Consider the following 23,542-nt stretch of genomic DNA (forward strand, 5'->3'; position numbering starts at 1 on the left):
TTAATTCTCAATGGCTCCTCTGTGTCTTTCAGTATTTCACATTAATAGCCACCTTAAGGACAACTAACTAAACAGAAGGACTTGCTTCTCATAACTGATACCAGTAGATGCTCTGGTTATCAAGCAGGGCCTGGAAAGAAAACCTATAAACTCCATAGAAGGAACATTAAAGATAATACTCTTGATAGTAAATATTATTACTGATAATAATAAATGGTCTAATTCCAAAACAAAACAGCAAACTCTGATGTACTGCAGCTTTTAAGTAACTTTATGCTAAATGCATTCTTATCATTCACATTAATAATAATTCGCTGTTCTTCAGTTTGATATATTTAGCAAACATTAGCAGTGCACAATGCTAGTAAGCAAAAATTCTTTTAGCATCAGCATGTAGCCATGCTTTCTAACATTTCTGCTAAAACTAAACCATAAGGATATCTCCTAGTTAAAAGTCAGTATACTCTGTTGAGACAGAATGCCTCCATAAGAAAACGGTGTTTCAAAAGACTCTTTTTCATTACAAACCACAGACATGACTCAGATTAATCACAATAAGAATTCTGACCTGATTTATTCACACAAATCAATCCAAATTCATTTTAGATCCAAAATATATGATATTACAAGGATACTAGTACATTTTTCCAGGTACTAAAGAATCTTGTATAAATGTATTTGTTCAAGTGCTTCTCTGTCAACATCCTTTTCCATATACACATCATAGTTTAGCTGCATCTCTTCGACCCATTGGCTGAGCTGTATATCTGTCTGAAACAATGAAAACAGATCCTTAAATCAACACAATGTTGAGAAATGTAGCAGGATTTTCAAGGTCAGTACAACATTAAGAAGGCAAGACATAACAAGAGAGATTAGTCATTCTAAATTATGCAGCAATGATAAATTCATTTCTGGAAATGCCATTTAACTTAAATAGGAGAGAATAAAGGTAACTTTTTAAAAGTATATCAGTCAACAGTCTAGACATTTTGCTAGCATGTTACAGCTGTTTCTCTGTATGCATTTGCTAACTGTACCATGGAAGAATCACAGGTACTTTCTTGTTCTACACCCAGGGAGTATTGTATTAAGGCTACAAAGGGCTTCTCAGCTGCTGTGTAACTACTGCCTGCTCCAAGAAAAGGTCAAATGACACCATTGCTGTTCCTGCAGCTGAGGATCTATTTCACCCATCAGCATACAGGCAACAAGTGATTCAATTTCTCTAAAGCAGACTACTGTGGTGAGCAAGACACTTTATAAATAACCTTGTCATGTATGATCAGCATTTTGTTTCCTTACTAAAGTCAGACCACATAATTTGTCTAGGCATCATACACATAACAACTGTAATCCACCAATGACCTATGGCAGAATGGACAGAGAGCAGAGGTTGGTCCATCAGAAGTGGTTACTACTCAGGGAACAGGAGCAGCCATGCAGGGCGTTCAACGTAAGTTGCACTGTTGTCGTGTGTGTTTCCAACTGCAATTTAAAGCTACGTCACTGATCCAAGACACCTGATGGTAATCACTTGGCTAGCTGGGAGACCATATCTCTTCCTAATCTGTACTTCTAAGAGCTCATACTGGCATATTTTGAGTCACTTTCTATGCTGACAGCAGGTTAGAAGACAGACTACCCTCAGGGATGGTCCTTCTTTAATATGTCACTTTCTCCCACTGGCTTAAAACAGTTTGTCGTGTTTCAAGGCAATGTGCAAATGTAGAGCTAAATGGAGAAAACATTTAAAGGTTTTGCCCTAGAAGTTTATAAATACATCTGTACTTTGAGGTTCTACCCCTATACTTGGAAGAAGTTTGATGGAAGTGGGTATGATTATCACAAAACTTACTCACATCATAATATGGCTTTGCTAACATTTTGGGGGGGGGGGTTAACCTCACAGCTAAGGTATTGTTAACAATACACATGATAATACAATGATTCACTCAACCTATTGATATAGGCAGGGATTTCCATTTTACAGGTGGAAATAAATAAATCAAAGTACAAGAAGATGTGTTGGTGGTCAACCCGGAAATAGAATCCATAGTCCTACATCTTTTAATCTATGCAGAGAATTACATATCTTTCCTCACAGCAATACTGGCAAGCAGCTAACCTCAACTACAGAACTGCCACTGTCATAGAAAGTGACAAAATGTGTTGGCTAAAACTGGCTGAGGGAACTTACCTGGAGCTTCGAAAGTGATTCTTTAAGGCTCGGAACCGTCACTAACAAGGACCCTCTTTTCCTTACATTACAAGCAATAAATTCCCAAGCTCTGAAACATATTGAAAAGTAGTTCACCAAGTTTTAGTAAAAAACCCATATTTGATATAAAATGAATCTAACACTTTTACAGTTTAGTGGCCAGATGTAGAATAAGCTTAAAGACCTGCTATACATGCTTATCAGCCACTATTATTACCTAAGCAAGCATCTTTGTATTAACAAAATCAAGTTTTGTATAAAAAACAGAGGGAATACATGGTCTTATAATGTTACATTTTGTAACTTTTTAACTCTGATACATACATGCATGTCATTTTGTACTGTCAACACCTTCACTGTGGACTAGAATTAAACACTGACATTTGGTCCCTTTGAATTTTTGGTTTTGAAGAAAATCCAGTATCTTGAGCGCACTGCTTTATTAAGCTTAACAACAAGCTGCTCTTTACATACATAGTTTGCAGTCGTGACAAAAAACTTCTCTTAAGACATTAGCAATTGGAGTATTTAAATATAGCCCCCAGCATTCCTTTTTTCTGATTTTGCAAGTCAGATCATTTCTCACAGCATGGCAATTCAGACTAAAAAGAACTAATTTCCAGCATTCTTCAAACGTCATTTGTCTTCATGGTACTAATGCAACATTAAACCACTATCCCTGAGTTCTTGAAGAATCAAATGAATTCTCGGTCATGTGCCTGGAAACAAATCTTCTGGCAATCTGAAATACCCACTACCTTTCACTCATCCACTCTGTGCCTCTCTGGTTAACATCACCACCGGTATCAAGGGCAGCAGGACAAGCCTTAGCTGAAGCTGCTAGCAAATGCCAGACTGTTGGCTGGGACGGCAGAGACACAGGCATCCTTTCTTTTTGACTGCCCATTCTAAAGGCACAGTATCTTTGGACGGTAAAGTTATTTACATTTTAAACTGATACTGTTGGATTAGCAAAAGCTGATCTTGTGAGTGTCTTGTACCTGAAAGAGAAGAACCTTAGCCATGCATTTGTTTGCTACCACATCCTTACGAAGATATATTAGAAACACTATTAATAACCATGTTTTACAGTGCATCTGTATTAAAGCTCTGACATCCACAAGTCAGTGATCTGTTTTCTTTCTGAAGATTAAGCTTTATGCTGATAGAGTAATTTCAGATCCTTTAACAGTAAGATACTATTTTAACAGATCAGTGCAAGGTTTGGGTAAACAAGGCAGCAGTGTTTAGGAGGTTTAGCAATAAACAACTGTCTTAACACCTTAGAAGGTAGGTATAACAATCAAGTGTAGGCAGTTTAAAGCAATTTCCTTATGTAATTTATGTATGTGACTTCAAAAAGCACAACCTTAAGGTTTACCATAACTCACAAGGTTACACACACCTTGCCAAAGAAATAGATAACTTGTTTGGACACATAGCTTACCTGGCCTGTTCCTGTCTGTCAAGAAAATATTCAAAGACATTATTCATTACAACAACATCAGCCTTCTGAAGAAGTGAAGCCTGAGTACAGATGTCTGCGTGAACCACCTGAAAAATTTTACGAGGCATAAATTAATTTAAGAGAGAAATACAGCCTTTGAGTACCCATGAAGTCTGTCAACCTAACAGAGCACCTGCTACCACCATTTTGAACCAGTCACAAAAAATGGTATTTCACTGGCTTCATAGTAGATAAAACTGAAGTAAATAACCAGAATAAGCTTTTAAAAAATGAAAAAATAAAAATCAGATTTATCTCCTCTAATTAAAATACTTGATGCATTACATTAAGTGAAATAAACTACATCTGACTTTTGGTCTAGCACATTGTGCACTACAAAAGAGATGGCTGTTCCATTTCACTTACCTATTTTATCACAAATGCTCACTGTTTTCAGGAAAGGAACTAAGCTAGCTAAAGCTTTTTTGAGGATATTAAAATGCATCTCACAGGCTCAGTGAGTTACTAAAGGATTACAGCTAGAAAAGACACTACAAACCCACTTTTGACAGCTGAATTCTCAGGACATATATTGGAACTGGGAATTCTGGAAAGGCAGGATGCTCAGTGGCACCAGAGGACAGCAAGTGCTTTATGTTACTAAACAACTACCTCCCCAGTCAGCACAGGAGCTGGTCTGATTTCATCTACCTTCACCTACCAAAAAGGATATTAGCACATCACATCATTTTCAAACAGGTGAGATTATAGTGACAGGAGAACATGGATGTTCATTAACACTCTGACAAGATGTGTTTGATTTTCTCTTAAACATGGAGAAATGCATCACATCCCAAATGTGAGGAGAAACATAAATTGGAACATCTTTTGAAGGAATAAGGAAGAGAAAATCAATCTGAGTATTACTTGCATTCCACAAATTTTTTGGAAAGTGCATCCCCATATGTTAAAAATGGACAGAAAATCTGAACAACTTTTCTTTCCTATGTGACCTATTACTAGGTTGTGCTGGGAATATACTAACCTGATGTATTCAACATTTCACATTTTGTCAAATCCTTCCAATATTGGACACATGTAAAAAGGAATTCTTAATTCTGACAGGAAAGCTGAATGTTAGTATAGAAGATTAAAAACACTTACCTGCTGAAAAATGTTTTGCCCACTTAGCAATGTATCAATACTTGATGGGAGGGTAAATTATGTATTCCTCCTCATAATGAACATGCAAAGCATGCTGTTCTGATTGAGAGGAACCAGCCCTGCAACTTGTAAGGGTTCAAGTGCAGAAAAGATGATGAACTGCCACAGTTTATGACTGGTTCATGCTATCAGAATGCATTATAGCAATTGCAATTATAGCCAAATACTTCAATATCAGTAATAAGGAAACAAGACTCTACTGTTCATAAAAAATCAGGCATCACAGCATTCCATCTTTGAGAGCTATCAGTAAAACAAACAGCTATATCTCCTAAAACAAATCACCATGCCAAGCTGTTCACCACTGCCTGTAGTGAGTGGGAAGGAAGCAACTGTGTTCTTGTACCTTACCCAGAACTGGCAGGTTAGTGTTTGAAGGTTCTATCTCATTGAGAAATAGGGACAGTTTAGTTGTCAGAATGACTGGTCAACCGTCTACTTTCACCTCTAGTGTGTGGACATCTGAACTATTTATCCACTAGATTGTGAATGTTAGAGCTTTTTAGGACAATTAAGATTGGCGACAGTTTATCTTAAAACAGTGCACTGCAAACTACAGCAGTACAGGAGCTGACTAAGAAGTAGTTTAAGCATTCAGGCAGCAGAAAGAAGACAGACCACCATCAGCAGTCCTGGCTGTCAATTCATGTTCTCTGCATAACGCCACTGCTAACTGTAGATTAAAATGAAAGGCCATAAACTGGGGTGGTAGAGATATTATGGATACAGGCTTGACTGCTGCCCTGTTACACAGGCAACAGCCTCCTGCAGTGGGGCAGGATAAACAGCTAGGGGCAAAAGATGCCTCAGCTAGACCTGCCAAAACTCATGTATCAGAACCCAGACTGACCTAGACTTAAGTGGGATTTGGATCTCTATTTCTAAGGCTAAGGACACATTTTACTTTACTGTCTTATTTTCAAGGGGCAAAAATAACAAAACCACAGGATTTCTGTACAAAAAACCTGAGCAGCAGTCCTTTAATCCAAACACAAGTGACTGGTGGACTGTTCCACCAGTGGACTTCTTGCAGCACAAGAAGTCATGATCAGCACTGAATTTTCTTAATGCCCTACCGATGGCAGTCCTAATATTTTAAGCCTCAATTCAGAAAGATGCTAAAACTACTTGGGAAACTGGACATGTGTTGATGTTTCCTTCACTTGAATAATACTTACACCTTAACTTAAAATTAGTCTGCATTTACAGAGTAGGCAACCATGCTGACTAAAGTGACCCAAGCACCCCATTTTTCCCAAACACATCCTCATACCTATTGGGGATTGTGGGGCCACATAAGCATGTGTGGCTGCACCATGAGCCAGACCCAGGTATTGCTCCAACCAAAACACTGCTTTTTTTTCTGGGTTCTTTTTCAGGACCAGTTCCCTGACCCACTTGACTGTGTACTGGTGCAACAGAGGAGGTAGCAACTGATTTTAGAACTGCCTTGTTGCCCAATGGAATACACACCAAGACTTTCATGATTACAGGCAATTTCTGAATTGAGGTCTCAAGTTTCCTTAGATCTGTTGAACTGTTTACTTTCCTCCCAGTATCTAAGTGTTTGCTCAAATGGCAAAAGATGCTGAGCAACTTTCTATGTACTTTAATAAACCAAATGTTGACCAAAGAAACACAAGGTTCACTCAGAGATTTAGCCACTGAAGATACCATTCTACTCTGCTGTCCTTTGGGAACATGCTGTAATAAAAATTCAGAATATCCTGAAAAAACAATTGTTATTTAAGAAGGGTCTCTTAAAAATTTTTCAAATTTATGTCATAAATCAACTGGATTCTGACTATTTTTCAAGCTGGTGTGTACCTCTAGAGAGGATTCATTTGGGGGTGAAATAAAAATCTAAGACTGAAATGTTCAAAGAAGTGTGATAATAGGAGTCACATGACTAAATCAGCATCTAATGAGACTCAAATAGCTAAGTCCTCAGGCACTGCTTTGAAAATGTATTCTTATCTTTATGCTCTGAAATGAATACTTCAGCAGAATTCCAAGGTGTGAAGGAAAAACAAAAAGGCTTATAATATAGAATATACAAGGCTGAAAAGTATGCATATAGATCTCCAGCTCCACTGAATTAACAGATTTCCTAACTGCCCTTTCAGTCTCATCACAGTAAGGTATTATGAACACAAAACATGCAAAAACCAAAGGTTATGGATAAACTGGCAGCAACTGGAACTGAATTGGGCAATCCAAAGATACTGCTTACCCTGTGTTAAATATTTTATGTTTATTATTTCTTTCCAGTTTAAAATTGGTTACTTTAATTCCCAAGAAATTACTACACCCAGCTATTTGTGTGACTCCATTCAAGAGCACATACATACAACACAGGATTAAAGCCAGTATTCTACCCAGAATATTCTACTTACGAACTTTTGCTGGTAACAAAATAACTGGTATTCCCCAGAGAGGAGAAAAAAAAAAAAAAGATTTTCTCATTAAAATCGTAATGGAGTTATTTCCATAATGGTACTAGGGAAATGGTTCTCATAATGATATCATATTGTTTGAAACCAATTTTTTTTGTGCAAGGTACACATGCACTAACATTCCAAGAAAGGAAATACCAGTAGTCATAAGTCCTTTAGGTGTTCTTAGATGCAAATCTGCAAATCCTACTAACAGCTTTCTGCTAATCTTAATGAAACACAGACATTTAGTTTTGTTATTCATGACAGAAACACTGTGGCAGTAATGTCATTGATTTCACTGGGAGAAACAGCTAAGTTGTATCTGTTTTGTGTGAGCCAGTAGGTAAGCCCATTAAGGAAAAAGGCTAAGCGACTCAACATGTTCTCATATTTTGGTAATTTCCCTCCTTCTCTCTGCTATGAGATTTTTTATCTAATGCAAAGCCTTTGTTTAGGACCAAAACAAGCAAAAGGAAAAACTTCCTCTCAGAATGCTCATTTACCAGCCACTCACATAAACAGGATACTTAGTACACAGTGGTTAAAAATACATACACTAAACCGTATATTTAGTTACCTTTATTCTGTCAATGAACAGGTATTTTGTAATCATTGCTTCTTGCAACTGGCAAAAGTCTGCATTCATTTCTACTCCACACAGTTGGGCTGCTGAGCTATAAAGATAACCCTATGTTAGGAAAAGGAAATTTAGTAACTGTGATGCCTTTAAAACGAGTTCAGAAATTTCAATTAAAATGGAAAAAGTAGAACACAGGTTAAGATTAAGAAAGCATTTTTAAACAGCAAGTTGAGAAATGTCTTTTAGTGGATGTGACATGTTTTTCAGAGCTAAGTCCCTGATTTGGCAATTCCCACTTACGTCTCACGAGTTTTAATAAGAGATCCAAAATGACACGTCAAAATAAAAAGGAAAGCTCCAACTTCACTTCAATTGCAAAACAGATGGGAAATGGTCTAAGAAGGAAAAAAGCAGTACAAACCAAGTTACAAAAATAGTGTGAAAGGAAAAGACTCTGCACATTTTTGTTTCTTGGGAGAATGGAAGAAGAAAATAGCAAGTGAAATAAAAAAACCCCACGACATACACATAGTCAAAGTGAGTGAAAATGGACAGCAATGTACCAATGGGATATTTTGGTACAGAGTCTTTGTCAGCACCTTTAAGTGTTGTATTACTGCCATTTTCAGGTGCTTCATAGAGGTACATATGAGAAAAGATAAATTATCCCTCAATAATAAGCCCAAAATAATGGTTCAGTTTGGACTGAGATTTTGGAAAGTTGTCGGAGATGTCATAGAAAAAAAAAATACAAATACTAGAGTCTACAGGGCCCTAATGAAGCTATTGCACTAAGTGCCATTGTCTCCACTGAACACCATAATAACACTTTGCCAACAATGGCAAAGGCAAACAATGCTAAAGATACAGAATATCTGAGATATCTATGTACTACAATCTAACTATTAATGTTTTCTGAAACCGTTCAACTCAGAGAGCAGAAAAGCAACCTGTGAAGGTGAAGTCACCCCTCCTCCAATACAAGCCAAGAATGTGATTAAAAAGGAGAACTCTTTTTTTAAAAATGTTTCCCCTGCTTTATTTGAGACCATCTTCCCACTATAACAATACAAGCATTTAAGTACTTCAAAACAAATTCAGGCTAGCAGAAGTGTTACCATTTAAGGACCCAATGCTGCAAATAGTTACAAAGGGGAGTAACTTTCCTCATTTGAGTAGTCCCAAAATTAGATTATTCAGATGAGTAAAATTACATGCTCAAGTGTTTCCAAGATTGAGCCCTAAACAGCCATTGACTTTTGTAAGAAAGTCGTAATGTGTGTTTTGCATTGCTGTTGGCCATATGTTGCACCAGTCATGCCAAAAGCAATCAAAATTGCACTCAAGTTTCTCGATGAAGTATTTTATGTGCATTTAAAAACGCAGAGCAGGACAATATGTTTTTGGAGACAAATTCATATCAAAGTCTTCCTTTGTATAATTTAACAGTTTGTCAGCTTCATAAAAGAATTTAACATAACTAATCTATATATAGACATGGTCAAGACATAGAGGACAAACTTATGAAGGAGAGACAGAGCAGGAACTAGGAAAAGAGCAGCATGTGTGACAGCAATATGCTACTCTGTTGGACAACAGACTTTTCCTCTCCATAAGCAAGATCATTTGAATTCCCTCTTGTGAGGAACAGAACAAGAACTGAAATTTCTAGTAAACAGCACCTTATACTGTTCAGAGAGTCAGATCAGAGGTGCCTCTCAGAATGACCTGTCCAAGATGGAGTAACGAGAGTAGGCAGTCAGGAAAAAGGGAAAATGTTTGTCACAGTAATAAAATATGAATTCCTGTGCTGGAAGTTACCGCAAATAGCACTGCACCAAGCCTGGAGCCAACGTCAACCACTACCTTTCCTGTCAGGTCAGGCAGTACATGTTGATAAAGAAACTTCAGTTCCATGAGGGAAAAGGAATGCGAAATAAACTCTGGGAAATAAGAACAAAACAAAGGTGTTGGGTGGGCAGTACTAACTACTGTGTTATTAACCAATGAAATATTAATCTGAAGAGTTATCATCACTGAAAACCTATATGGCTTCCTGCCTGAACTAGTGTTGGGGGCCCTGGAAAACCAGGATTTGCAGACTGAAGGTAGCCTACCAAGCAGTCTGTCCCGAGTCTGGGGATTCCTTCCCTTACATGGAGAATTTTGAAATCCTTCATGAAACTGAATAACCTTTTTCTGACATATATTAAAGAATACAAAACAAAGTAACTTGGAATTGTTTAAGTGAAAAAGGAAACATGGTACCTAAGGCTTAACACAATTCATGCAAATCTTTTTATGGGCAGACATATTAATAACTTGAATTTCAACTCCAAGGTTTTAAGGCATAGAATGTACTCCATATAAACCATTTCTCCTTCAATGCCTGCGCCATACTGGCAACAGCACTGATCTGTATCACACTACACATAAGCTTTAAGCTAGATGGTGCTTTCTACTGCTTTTCAGCAAGCAAGAGGAGACTGAGGCTACTGCATGGACTCCTACAGTATTGTCTTCCTCTTGCATCTTCCTTTTCAGTGGTACATAGCCCTGCCTCTTCCGTGCCCAGTTTTTGTGGGCAACTAGTGTCACTCATACACTGCAAATTAATTCGACTTACATGTGTAGGCGTCTCCTTCCACTGGTTATGGGAAATAATTCTGGCCTGTGTACCGCACCAGTCTGGACTAATTCCTCCATCAGCTGGATGTTGTGTTGTCCAGCTGAGTCACTGCACAAACCAGTTTAGTTAAACTGAATTTGTTTCTCATGTTCCCAAAAGAGCACTTACCTAAAGATGCAGTCTTGTATGAGCCACACTCTGTGCAGTAGCTCCTACTCATTTTCCCCTCCTCACACAATGAATCAACAAAATCATCATCATAAAGGAATGCATCAACATGAATCATGGGCAGTGGATGCTGGTGTATCTGAGAAGAGGAACAAAACCTAAGAAAGGCATAACCAAGTCTCCTAATTACACAGTTAATTGTCCCACCATCCTACCTTTCCCAAAATCCCTGAGATCCAAGTTCTTCCCTATTCAAAAGTTACAAATCAAAAGTAAACACAGAAATCCTGCATGTAATCTGCATCATCAAATTCCACTGAAATAACCAGTAAGTGGAAGTTGACAAAGGAAAGCAAGCTGGTTTTGATTGCTGAGTAGGAGACCTGCTGCAAATTTTGTCTCCTTAGTGCTTGCTTGGCTACAGAAGAGGTAAAAGGTAAAGGAAGCTTTTTCCCTTCCACTTTAATGAGGAGAATGTAACTTAAATTTAGGAAAAAGGGCAATTTTGCTTCTCAGCTTCAACTATCTGAATATCTTCATCTTCATGCCTTATGCCTCAATCTAGAAACACCCCTGATTATTAACACAGGTGTCGTTTTCAATCAAAAGCATACCAGTTGGGATGCTTGCATTCTCATCATTTCAAGGAGTATAATCTTCATCCTCCTACTCCTCTTTCCTCCCTCTCCCAGGCTCACTGCATGTGGCCAATCCACTCTTCCCATTTAAGAGCCACACACCACTCTTCTGGGAAATGCGTTAACTTTCCACCTATACTGACAGCTCAAGTAGAAAAGGTGCTCTCCTCTCCCACAGGACTCACAGCCCACCTCTTTCCAAGCCATCAGAATCTGAAAAGAGCTGGAAATCATTTCTGGGCTGCCCACATTATGGCAACAGCGAAACACTGGCCCTGTATTTCTGTTTTCTTTAAGGGGGCTGTTAGAGTCTATTATGGAGCTAGCACTAAAGAATCACTGTGACAGGTGCCATACCACACAGAATGAAAGCTATGCCAAGTAACTTATGATCAAAGTATTAAGACCTATGAAGCAACTTTCCTGGAGTCACACAATCATGCAGCAACACACCTAGGAACCAAACTGAGATTTCCTATACCTCAATCCAGTGCTCATCCTCTATTACAAACTACTGCTAAAACTGAGATCACCACAGTCCCCAAATAAATTATGAGGTTCAGCAAAAGAAGACCATAAGAAGTAGCTTACTTTCTGAACAGCTTGATGTTCTGAATTAAACATTGCCTCGATGGGTAAACGATTCCGCAAATCTTCAGCGATATTTTTGAGCACAACATCATTGTTACTCACCACAAGCTCATCAAAGTCATCTATAAATCAAGACAAACAAAAACCCCTCAACAATCATATGTAGATCATGTGGACTAAGTGATGACCAGTACAATACAGTTGCAAGACATAAACAATACCAGATGGATAAGGCTTTTATTTGAAATGCATTTTTCAGCCTTTGTTAGCTTTTCCAGCCAATGACAGATTTGGATTGTAACAACTTTGCCACTTAAAATAAACACAGCGCTTTTTTGAAATCTCAAATTATTTTCATATTTATAAACTTATAACTCACATATGATGGTCTGGGCTGCCACCAAAGTGATACTGTTTCAGCTTAAGATATAAAAACATCAAAGATGTTTTTGAACTATTGGAGAAATTACAAAACTCATACTTGCCTGAATGCAGACTTTTTTTTTTTTTATACAAGTTTCTTTTTATACATACCGTCTTTCTAATAAAGTGGTTACAAAAAAATCAGGGATAATGCATGGTTCAACAGTTCAACTTACAATACATTTTACATGACTTAAACTATCAAAATATTTCAAATGTGAAAGAAAATAGGAATGGATGTGAAACAGTACATTTTTGCAAAGTCACACTGTAAATTCTTGCTATTTTCCCAGGATACCCCTGCATTACTTTAATGTTTTTTTTAAGACACCTAGAAAAAAGATCAAGAGGGAACCTTGGGAAGTCACCAGTACTTTCTTCTTCCAATGCGGAATCAATAATAAGTGTCACTACTTCTTCAATGTATTCTTTTAAAAAAGATTGATAATGCTGGAGAGTCTACAACCTCCCTTAGCACTCTAGTCCAGTGCTTGTCTACACCTACTATTAGAAAGGAATACTTTTCTTAACCGATCTAGATTTCCTCTGCCACAATTTAAACTCAGTACCCTCTGTCCCTCTCACAATGGAAATAGAAAAGTTTGTTCCTCTCCTGTATATAGCTACTTTTTACTTCTTTGAAGACATATCATATGTCCCATCAGTCATCTTTTCTAGAAGAAACAAGATCCACTTATCCAGCCCTTTCCTACATTTTTTTCTAGGAATCTGATCATTCTCATCACTCCCCTTTGGATCTTCTGGACTCTCTCATCCTTTATAACTTGCAGTATTGAGAACTAGACACATCACTCCAGCTAAAGGTTTATTTGCACTAACCAGACTTTTCACATCTGACAGCCAATATCCTGCTTACACAGCCTCGTTTTATGTTAGAGTATGATGTTCCTAACTGATGTTCAGCATGGGATCTGCTGTATGTCTGTACTCTGGTTCCTTTTCTGTTACGTTTTTCTCAAAATAAGGACTAGATGAAATTCCTTTTTGTCTGGACATCTCACTGCTCTGAGGACACTGAACTGGTTCTAAACAAAGGCACATCTCGGGCCAAAACTACGTACCCACAAAAGAAACAAAAACCACACATCAAAAAGCAACCACCAACCCAATCCTGAAAAATATACCCAACGCATCTACTGATTCTTGTCTAAAAACACACATTTGTCCTCTCTTCCCCACCACTTCTGGTTTGTTTCTTGTTCTATTTAGACTGCCACCGTGTTGGACAGGGAGTGTGGTTTTCACATATTGTGTATCACTCACCAAAAGAAGACCTGACAGCTTTTAGAAGTGTTTAAAAAAAGTTAATATTTATTAGCATTGCTGTCCCAGGTGGGAACATTAGTATAGACAAGCTTGATGGCAAGCAGGTTCAAAATAAACCTATAAAACATGCTATAAGTTTCTCCATGCTAATATACTTAATCTTTCCTGTGGAACACAGGCAATGCTAGAAACAGTGGGAAAATTTAAGGCTAGTATAAGAAACAGAGACCAGCTAAACTTTTAACTATGAAATGCTTCTGAAATCCTTTTGTTTAAGCACTGTAGTGAGAACAGTATGATCAAAGAAACCCTCATTCATTAGTGCGACACTCTCTTTTTAGAGTGTAAACGTAAATGGTTCTTTCAACACATCCCAAAACTGACTCCAACAGATAATCCTGAATCCCCCATAGTAAGCAGCAGAAACTTTAAATCATCTGGATTCCCTTAACGTGTATTTGGTTTATTATTTATTAAATGTATAGCAGTAATGCTCCAAGGCCCTGATAGGCACAATACCACTGGTAGTTGTTATACAACAGGAAGACAATTTGCCATTCCAAAGAGCTCACAGTCAAGTTTTCCAGAATCTCAGCTCCTAATAAGATGCAGACTTTGCATTGAGGAACACAGGATGGACAGAGCCAGCAGCTGCAACAGCAGCAGCACGAACAACACAACAGGTGCAATGCAGCAGCTCCAGCTTGTCAGCATTTCAATTTGAAACCTCTAATGAGCACCCATTTCCTGCTAACCTCACGGTCCATCCAACAACTTGCAGATTTGTTATGAACATCCCAGAAGCAGTGACTGATTTTTCTCATCAGCTCAGGGAAGATTTCTATGGATGTGACACAGCACAGAAGAGATTATAGGAAAGGAAGGTGGAGAGATTTAACTGTTGCTTAACTGGGACCATCAGCACCACAACAGGCCCTCAGAGTGCAAAGGAGCCAGAGTTTGCTGAGGTGGATAACATCTCAGAAAGCAAGACGAAGAAAAATCGTGCTACAGACAGAATGATAGAGAGTAGAAAGCTGATATTCGCAGCTGTACAGACCAGTGCCTGTGGGCAATAAGCCCCTACATCTGGCACATGCTTTAAAACAATACTATTACTATGCAAGAGAGCTCATCCAGCTGTTATACTGCCTGTTAAGAGTATCAAATTCATATATAGCGTTTAATGAAATGCAGGAAGTGTTCATAGACCACCAGGCCAGCCCCATCATGCTGCAAATGCAGAACTTCAGCTCCCTTTCTCCCAGAGCTGGTGCATCAATAGGATCTGCTCCCTCATGGCCTGGGTGACCTTTTCTGGCCAACACTAGCAGTGGACAGCTCTCTAGGCTATTCAGTGTCTCAGCTCTACAGTAGAGAAAGAGAGACTTTCAGTGGGAGACAGGTAGCACACCCATCTTCCTCAAATCCAGAATACTCCTTCCCTGCCTTCAGTTCCATTTGAACAATACTTGTCACAACACTGACCATCTTACATGATGCCCTCTTACATGGGGCTCATCTTATGAAACAAAGTATGACACACAAGAGTTCTTGTGAATGCTCTGTATGAAACAGGTCCTAAAGGAAAATCTTACAACACATATGCAGCTCAAACTAAAAACTGCTGAAAAACTATACTGAAAAATAAATGATGAATGGAAATGCTCCTTCCCAACTAACAGTTAGTATTGTAAAGCATAAGCATGCAGGAACAAAAAACAGAGGAGGTTTGAAGACACTCCTTCCGAGATGACAAAATGGCAGCTTCAGGAGAAGCTGCGCATGCAACGCTCTGTGCTTGCATGCATAGTCTGTGACTGAACTCAAGAGGCGGAGAGTTGCCTCATTCCTGTCAAAGCAAGAAACAGCAACAGCTACCACAATAACTCATTTACTTTTGCAGTATGTAAATATTTATAGATTGCCATCAAGTACAGAACACAGGTGCCAAATATGAAAATATGCATTTCTGCCTCTGCCAGTACAGTTTTATCAGCTCCACCCTTGTGTTTTAACAAATTGTTCGCTCTTGAGAATCTCAGTATCACCTTACAAGGGATCTTCAAAGAAGAAACAAAAATAGAAAACTATTTTTGGTATCATTTTAGTGCCTGTTATATATATGAAATGAAGAGTGTGCAAGCCAACCCCTGTGTTCATTGAACAGACAACTAACCAGGAAAGAACTGTACAGTTCATGAAATACTGTAAGATGAATCACAGTCATTTGTTTATGGAGGAAGTCTGAGTGCATAGTGTTTGTATTTTACTTCAAAAACCGGTTCCACTGGATCTACTCAACATGCATTTATAAAATTTAACTAACACATTGCAAAAAGACTAATTAACACCTTGGTACTGCTCAGCCTTTCTACAGCAAATATAACACAAGCTAAGAAAACATCACAAAGCCTCACACCAGAGAGACAGCACCGCTATATCAACATCTAAACATCCTGGCACTGTGAAATACATGATTGAAGACAAGCAATGTATGACTTCCAAATGACAACAGAAGATTACATGTCACGTGGAAAGAAGAGGATTTAGCAAAGGCAACCATAAGAGCAAGCACCTTATGGTCTTCTAGATTCACATTCAGACTCACAGAAGTAAAAAGCAAGTATTAACATCCATGTTACTTAACACAAGGTTAATATAATCATTCACTGTGTTTTAACGACACTGAACAGGTCAAGGAGGATGTCTCACATCTCTAAAACCTTACCATCTCCTTTTTTGGCTAAATAATGTGAGAAGAGATCTTTGACTTCAGTGTACCAACTTTTTCAGAAACTCTGAATACTATTTCTATCCCTAAGCATACTTAGCTATTGGTAGAAAGTAATCAGCTTTTTCCAATAGGAATATAACCAGAGCTTATTTTATTAGTTCTTTAGGTCTTTTACATTCATAGATTGAAAGAAGCTTCAAAGTTAAATTTTAAACAAGGTAAGTCACATACCTATTTTACAGTCACTAGTTTTCCACACCATTATTAAGTTTCAGTGACTAACAACTTAGAAGTACTTAGTATTCTTCAGACCTTTCTCGCAGCAGTGCCATTTGTCACAACAAAGAAAATTAATGTCAATTCCCAAAGTTGGCAATTCATCAAATTACAGGTAACATCCCGGTTTAGTTTACCAAACAACAGAGTAGTAGAAAAGATTTTTGGTATGGCATAATTTTAACAAAGAAATACATTCCAGCTAATGTGGCTCTGCAACACTACTCTGATCTTTCTGAAAGGATATTTTACTTGCATAAATCACTCCTACCAATTTGGATATGAAGACTTGTAGCAAATTGCTTTTTCACACACACACAAAAATTACATGCTATACTTGTTAAACTGCAGAAACCCATGCTTTCATTCTTATTAAACAGACTCCTTCCACTGTTCCACCTGCAAGGACAATAGTACTGAAAGGAAACACTGAAGACCATTTCCTGTAAAGAGTCAAGTTTTTTCTTATGCAACTTCCTATTCTTCTTGTGAAAATCATAATCTGATAATTTTACCTAGCAGGTCTGGGAACACAATAATGGCTAGATCATAAAGTACGTAACAGAAAAAGCTGGACAAACTTGGTCTGTTCAATAGAGTATGATGAGAAGTTTCTTCTCATATGCAGAAAACTGTACTACAGCAGCACGTCCACTATGGTCTGGTTAAGTTAATTTTGTCAGATACTCGTCCCTTACTGCCTGGTAAAAGCCTGAACAGCTCTGACTGCCCTCAACTTTAAAGTCACAAGACTTAATCCTACGTCAGCCTCTTAAAAAGCTGGTTTGCTCCCAGTACAAGTGAATCCACGAGAAAAAAAATAATAAATACTCAATTATATGTTGTTTATCCTTAACTTAGAGGATTTGCAATGGTTTATTACTCAATGATTGTTTTGAGTAATACATCACTGTATGAACAATCGGCAATTCAGACCAGTACATCACCTTGAAATCTTAGCTTTATATTTAAATGTTTCTAATTAAATGCATAGAATTGAAAAAGTTTGTAAGATTGTTTTATTTTACTGTTACATGACATAAAAAAATTTAAAAGCTAGTATTAGAACAGCCAGTTTTAACCCTGCTAAAAAAAATACCTTTTAACCTATTTTAGGCTCCACATGTACAGTACATGAAAAACCATAAAGGGTCTTTTTATTACCTTATCTGTGCTTCACTGACACGAACTGAAAGATAGGCTTTTGTAATCTGCATTAAAACTTCAAGTACAACAAAAGTGTTCAGTAGTTGTCAGTAAGTAGAGTGGTTTAGTGACTTCAATCTCAAACTTGAAATTAGGATTCTTGTATTTACTTGCTCTGATTCTTGTATCTCTGTTCACGTATACAGATAGCTTAACCAATTCTGCTTATCTTCTCCAGCACCGATTCTTATCAAATGCAACCTCTCCTGCTACTGAAAATTCTTAAGAGTTTGGGCAGTGGAGGAGTGAAAAGTAGTATGACCATGCACACATTTATATAGAAGCTACACATCAAATGCTGAGACCCAGCTGAGGGGGATATTCAGGGGGGTTTCCCCAAGTGGTTTGAATTAGCTCTTGGGCTTCACCCAAGTTTTCTTAGCCAGAACTTCTGGAACGTGGTTATTGCAGAAGGATATTAAAGCATTAATCATCCTATTATAAAAAAGTTCAGTTAAGACACCAAAGATTCCTGTTATTCTTTCCAACTCTTATTATTTCATTTTCTTTGAGATCTAACACTAAGTCAAAAGAAAAGCTGGAATGCAAGTCACCGTGAAATGACGTACATTTCACTGCAGCGTGTGGGAAGAGCTGGCTGCTTGCTAAACAGCAAAGCAGTGTTGCTAAGCAGCTGCTTTAAAACAGTAATGTCTTTCTCCATCATACGTAAAGATTTGGAATTTCTAACATTCGCAATACCAAAAAAAAAAAAATGACTGGTTATTTTATTCTGTATTTGCACAAAGATGAAAATGAATAGCGTCCTGCGTACACTTAAATTCCCGTAATTACTAAGGAAGATTAGTCAGAGATCATTAGAGTGAGAACCTGTTCAATGTTCTCCCAGTTCCACATACATAAGAGTCTTTAAGATAACTTGCTTTACTATAAAGTAACTTGGCTCTTCAACGGAAAAGTTTCTCAATAATATTCCATGCATACAGCATGAGAGTCAGAAAACACCAACTAAGTTAAATTAATAAATAAGGCTGTCTTTGCGACAACACTAATCCTAAAGGGCAAACACTTTATGCAGGGCTTTACTCTAAGGCTGCATGTACACTTCACTTGAGAGAGAGGCATGAGGGAGGAAAAAAGCCTGACTATAGCTAACACTGGAATCATGCCCAGTCCTCCTCAGCTGGAAGTAAAACTATAAGCTCAACATCTTGACAGAAACAGGAATAGGATGGCAGTAGGAGGTGGGGGGGAAACCCACACACCACAGAAAAACAACTTGTCTGCGAGAATGCCATTTTTGTTTCCATTTGTCCCATCCTTGTTTGCTTACAGTTTTTTCATGCAGATTATCCCCCCTCATCCCTACAACTTTTTTTCTTTTGTTCATGAGAGGTTTTTTCTTTCCTACATCTGTATTGCCAAAGACTAGGCTTTTATTTCTGTGTGGTACAGAGATCTGGTAAATTTTTAGCATCTCCCATAAAACTGTTTTCTCTCTGCACAGAGACAACCCAAATTCCCTAGTTGTATTCAGGGTACAGCACCAGAAACCTCAGTACTAGTTCCTCACTATCCTCTGTCCAACCAGTATTAATTATTACAGCACTATCTAGGTGTTACAATGGACAATATAATTACTCAAACACAACAATTCTGAGGGGAAAAAAAAAAACCACGGTAAAAGTTACTGTCAGGATGCAGCCACAGAAGCAGCTCAGAGGAACAATACTAAGAGAAGTATCATCAAGAGTGCTGTGTTTGGGACATCACCCAAAATATTTGCAGCTCTGGGGAAACTGCAAAAACAGTAAAGGAATGTGACGTGCTGGACGAATGCCTCTGCTTACTTACTGTTCAATGCTGCAGGAAAATAAAACCAATAAGAGAGAGAGGTATCTCTTTTACTCCAGTCCTGTACTCAGGATGAAGAAAAGGAAAACTGTAGATAAACCAGAAGGACACAGCCATTCAGAAAAAGCAGAGTAGAAAAACATGAACAGGTTAATGGCCCAAAGAGGTAATGAAACATATCTTAATTGGATAACAACGAAACCATCTGTTCTTACAGATAGGCACAAAGCTTTCTGATTCCCTCTCCCCTACCATATACCTACAAATGTTAGAGGGGGAGTCTGCAGCACCTCAAGATAGCACAAAAATTGGGCAAACATTAATACTTTAACTTAAAATATCATAATCAACAGATTCAGACACTGGTAACTTCTACAAGCAGTAGCACAAGATCAAATTCTGTAGGCTCTAAATTTCCTCACAAATGTGGCAATCTGGGAAATAAAATTAGACTAAGTCACACATTTCCCAAATGACACATCTGGGAACAAATAGGGTTACCTATAACTTTATACTGCATTGGCACTTGGCAAAATACAATCACAAAATGTAAAGAAATGCCAAAGATGCAGATGTCCAAAGTGCAACTTCATTTCTCAGAAATTAAATTAATTGCATCCAGCCAGTACACTAACAATAATCATTTTTTCTTCTGAAAAAGAGAAAATTAGTATACATTATTATCAGAGCATAAGGCTGTAAACAGAGACAATAAAATATCATGGATAGTGACTATAAGAATCCTAAAACAAAAAAGATTCCGAAGATGGCCTGTCAAGGAGAATACAGAGATGAAATTATATTATATTATATTATTTACTTCAACTGCTTGATCCTGATTGCCTTATGTATCCTGTCTACTCTGTCATTTGCAGTTTATGAGCTAAAAAGCCATTGAATGGCAACTACAAAACTAATTATGTTAGTTTTAAGATGATGTACGTAGTGAGGCAGCAGCAGTCAGCATTGATGCAAACAATATAAAAATAGAAGGACACAGATTGCTCAGATGTACCAAGCACAAAGTAGTTCAGAATTTGGAAGCTGATCTACACTTTAGCTTGTATCTTAATTACAAAGAGTAAATATGAAGCAAGAACATAGATTTCCTTTCACTAAAAGACCTAGGCACGGCTCTACATCAGTAAAATTCAGAAAAAACATTCGAGAGATCATAGTCTAATAAAGGCTAGGAACCATAGCATACTCGTTTCTCACAGAAACTATCTATTTGTGAGAATTTTTGGAAGCTATAGCATAAAAGGCAAAATTTTAAAAGTTATTCATTGGCTAAGGATTTTTGCAAGTCTACAAAAACTATGCCATTGGCTAAAAATTCCTATGGTAGAGGTAAAGCACAATCATAGAATCAAAGTGGAGAAAACAGTAAGTATGTTTCCTAACTGAAACAGTTCAGCATTTTCAAGTTTCACAAGTTCCCCCTGTGCTTTACTGTATTTATAACGGAGTCAGTAAGCTGAGAAAGCCATATATGCACACCACACAAACTCATATAGTGTAGAGGGAGCTGTAATGATTTACATTAAGTGAAAAAGCAATATGAATGATTGCATGTGAAATTCAATGAGATTTTTAAATTAGAGCATATTGGATGGAAGAAAACCACTTCTAACAAGATTATTTACAGTAACGCAGTCACCATTTAGCAAGCAGAGCATGCTACTGCATCCAGACAAGGACTCAAAAAGTGATGAAATATTGCTTATAGCAGATTGCTCTACCATTATGCCTATACATACATATGTGTAGACATATACATGTGTACATATATATGTGTACATACACACACAGACAGAACACAGTGTTTAGTTACAATTAACACTAACTACATCCATTGATCGTCAGCCTTCAAGCCTTGAGGCGTCCCATCTCTGCTCTACTGGTAAAGACTGACTCGCAGATGCTCTGAAACATCTACGAAAGAACCTGCTGGGGCGGGAGGGCTGCATACTGCCTGAGGAGGTTGAACCCTGCCCTCCCAGCTGGTTCCTCTCCTGCGATGCCAGCGGAGAGCCCACGATACCAGGGAAGGATCTCTCCTGCCTCTCTCAACCCAAGTGGCCGTGGGAGCTGCAAACCACAGGGCAACACTGAGTTTGCATTCTAAGAACCTGGACAGCTGGACAACTAGGTGTCATAGCCAGCCTTTGTACAACAGTCCCCATGCGTTTGCTTAGGAAGATGTTTCCATCCTTGTTCCATCCTAGAACAAAGGGCCTGAACAAGAAGAGTACTCCTAGCACAGCAGGGCACGCCTCAGAGGAGTAATCTATTGTATGACAATTTTTTTCCCACCCAAGGAATGATCACCAGGAAGTAGGTTTACCATCCCTACAGGCAATGATTAATAAACAGGACGCATGCTTATTGTCTGCTTCAGACTGGATCATGGGGTTCGGGAGGCCTTGGAGATTCTTACGGGCAATGGCAAAATACAAATATACCCACAGACTAAGCAGCATTTAGTCAGTTTATTCAACACGGCGCTATGTGCATACGGCTTTAGCGCACTGCCTATATTCAGGTGTTCCATGCCATCTTCTTGTTCAGTTGCAAATTAACAGCTTGTGCACCGTGAAATTATACTGAGGCACAAACAAGAAAGTAAACAGAAAACTACGTTAACCTATGACATTAAGTGGGGAAAGCAGCATTTGCAAATTAGCTCAAACCGCTATTTTCAATCTTTTGAAAGGCTGCTGTGAACACGTGTGAAGCTGAACAAATCTAATGTCTAAAAACCTGTAGCTATGCCAGGAGCAGAGTACCTCCGCATGACCTCTGACGTTTCACGCGGTAGTTTAAGAGATTCCCACCCCCGCTGCCTGCCCCGCTCTTCTGCCGGGAACGCCCGTCCCTGCAGCACAGCCGGCAGAACCACCCCGAGCCTGTGGCCCTGCCTCGGCACTCGCGACCCCAGCTCCGACCGCCGCGCCAGCCCGCTGACTGCGGCGACCGCGGGACGCGGGCCGGGGCCGGCCGACAGCTTCAGGGACAGCAACCCCTGCTCGGGGCCGGAGAGGGCGGGGGCGCCCGACGGGCTGCCTACACCGCACCTTCGGGCCGCCCCGCACCCACGCCGGCTGTGCCGCCGGCCCCGCTCCCGGCCAGGCGGCTCCATAACGGACGGCCTGGGGCGGGGGTTCCGCCGGCCGGTACCCGCCTAGACGGGCCCCACCACCCCGGCCCGGGCACGGCTCCCCTCAGCCCGGCGGCCATTACGGAGGGCACGCGCTCGGCGCACGGCCCCGCGGTGGAGGGACGCCCTCCCCTTCCCCTCCCGCGGCTGCCGCACCACCACCCCTCGGCCGCAGACCGCCCGTCGGCCCGGCACCGGGAGGGGTGTGCGGGGAGGACGGGACACGCCCGCTCGGTGCCAGCACCGTTACGGAACGGGGTAGCCAGGCCGCAGCGCCGGCAGCGCTTCACCCCGGCGGGGCACGGTTCAGGCCCGCTACGCCCACCGGGCCTCCCCCCGCGATCGGGACCTGCCCGCGGGGCCCCGCCAGCTGCCGGGCAGCGGCGGCGCCACCCGGAGCGCAGCGCCCGGGCCGGGCCGGGCTGCGCTTACTGGTGTTACGCATCCAGTGCAGCAGGCGGGGCAGGTCGGCAGCGCACGTGCCCCGCACGGCGGCCAGCACCGCGCGCCGCGCCGCCTCCAGCTCCATCGCGCCGCCGCGGGGGGCGCCGCCGCCTGCCGGGGCGGGGCCTGACGCCGCGCCTGCGCGGACCGCCCGCCACCAGTCGCACGTGCCCCGGGCGCGGGGTGCCAGGGGAAAGCCCCGCCCCCCGCGCGCGTCTGCGCACAGCTCGCCGCTGGTGCGCATGCGGGAGGGCGCCA

The 23,542-nt window shown here is 39.9% G+C and overlaps 1 protein-coding gene across 2 annotated transcripts; it reads right to left on the reverse strand.

The window, feature by feature from the left end:
- Positions 1–545: 545 nt before the first annotated feature.
- LOC141923438 (uncharacterized) lies at positions 546–23,388 on the reverse strand. 2 transcript variants are annotated; one of them, XM_074824611.1, is made up of 8 exons: positions 23,273–23,388; positions 11,937–12,058; positions 10,708–10,846; positions 9,777–9,853; positions 7,908–8,018; positions 3,669–3,775; positions 2,201–2,291; positions 546–771 (listed from the first exon to the last, which is right to left on the reverse strand). In XM_074824611.1, exons 1-8 carry the CDS (start codon positions 23,367–23,369, stop codon positions 655–657), a joined length of 861 nt encoding a protein of 286 aa, XP_074680712.1. In that variant the 5' UTR covers positions 23,370–23,388; the 3' UTR covers positions 546–654. The 2 variants fall into 2 exon arrangements, with proteins under 2 accessions (XP_074680712.1, XP_074680711.1); XM_074824610.1 differs by having other exon boundaries at positions 9,732–9,853.
- Positions 23,389–23,542: the final 154 nt, after the last annotated feature.

Source organism: Strix aluco, chromosome 4, assembly GCF_031877795.1.
Source record: "Strix aluco isolate bStrAlu1 chromosome 4, bStrAlu1.hap1, whole genome shotgun sequence".
In the NCBI taxonomy this organism is placed as follows: Eukaryota; Metazoa; Chordata; class Aves; order Strigiformes; family Strigidae; genus Strix; species Strix aluco.

What these genes read in the sequence shown, in the direction of transcription:
- LOC141923438 (XM_074824610.1), bottom strand. Translation starts at nt 23,369, where the DNA reads ATGGAGCTGGAGGCGGCGCGGCGCGCGGTGCTGGCCGCCGTGCGGGGC. An exon ending in GCACTGGATGCGTAACACCA is followed by an intron (nt 12,059 to 23,272) that starts GTAAGCGCAGCC and finishes CTTGATTTATAG; the next exon opens with ATGACTTTGATGAGCTTGTG. An exon ending in AACATCAAGCTGTTCAGAAA is followed by an intron (nt 10,847 to 11,936) that starts GTAAGCTACTTC and finishes TCCTCTTCTCAG; the next exon opens with ATACACCAGCATCCACTGCC.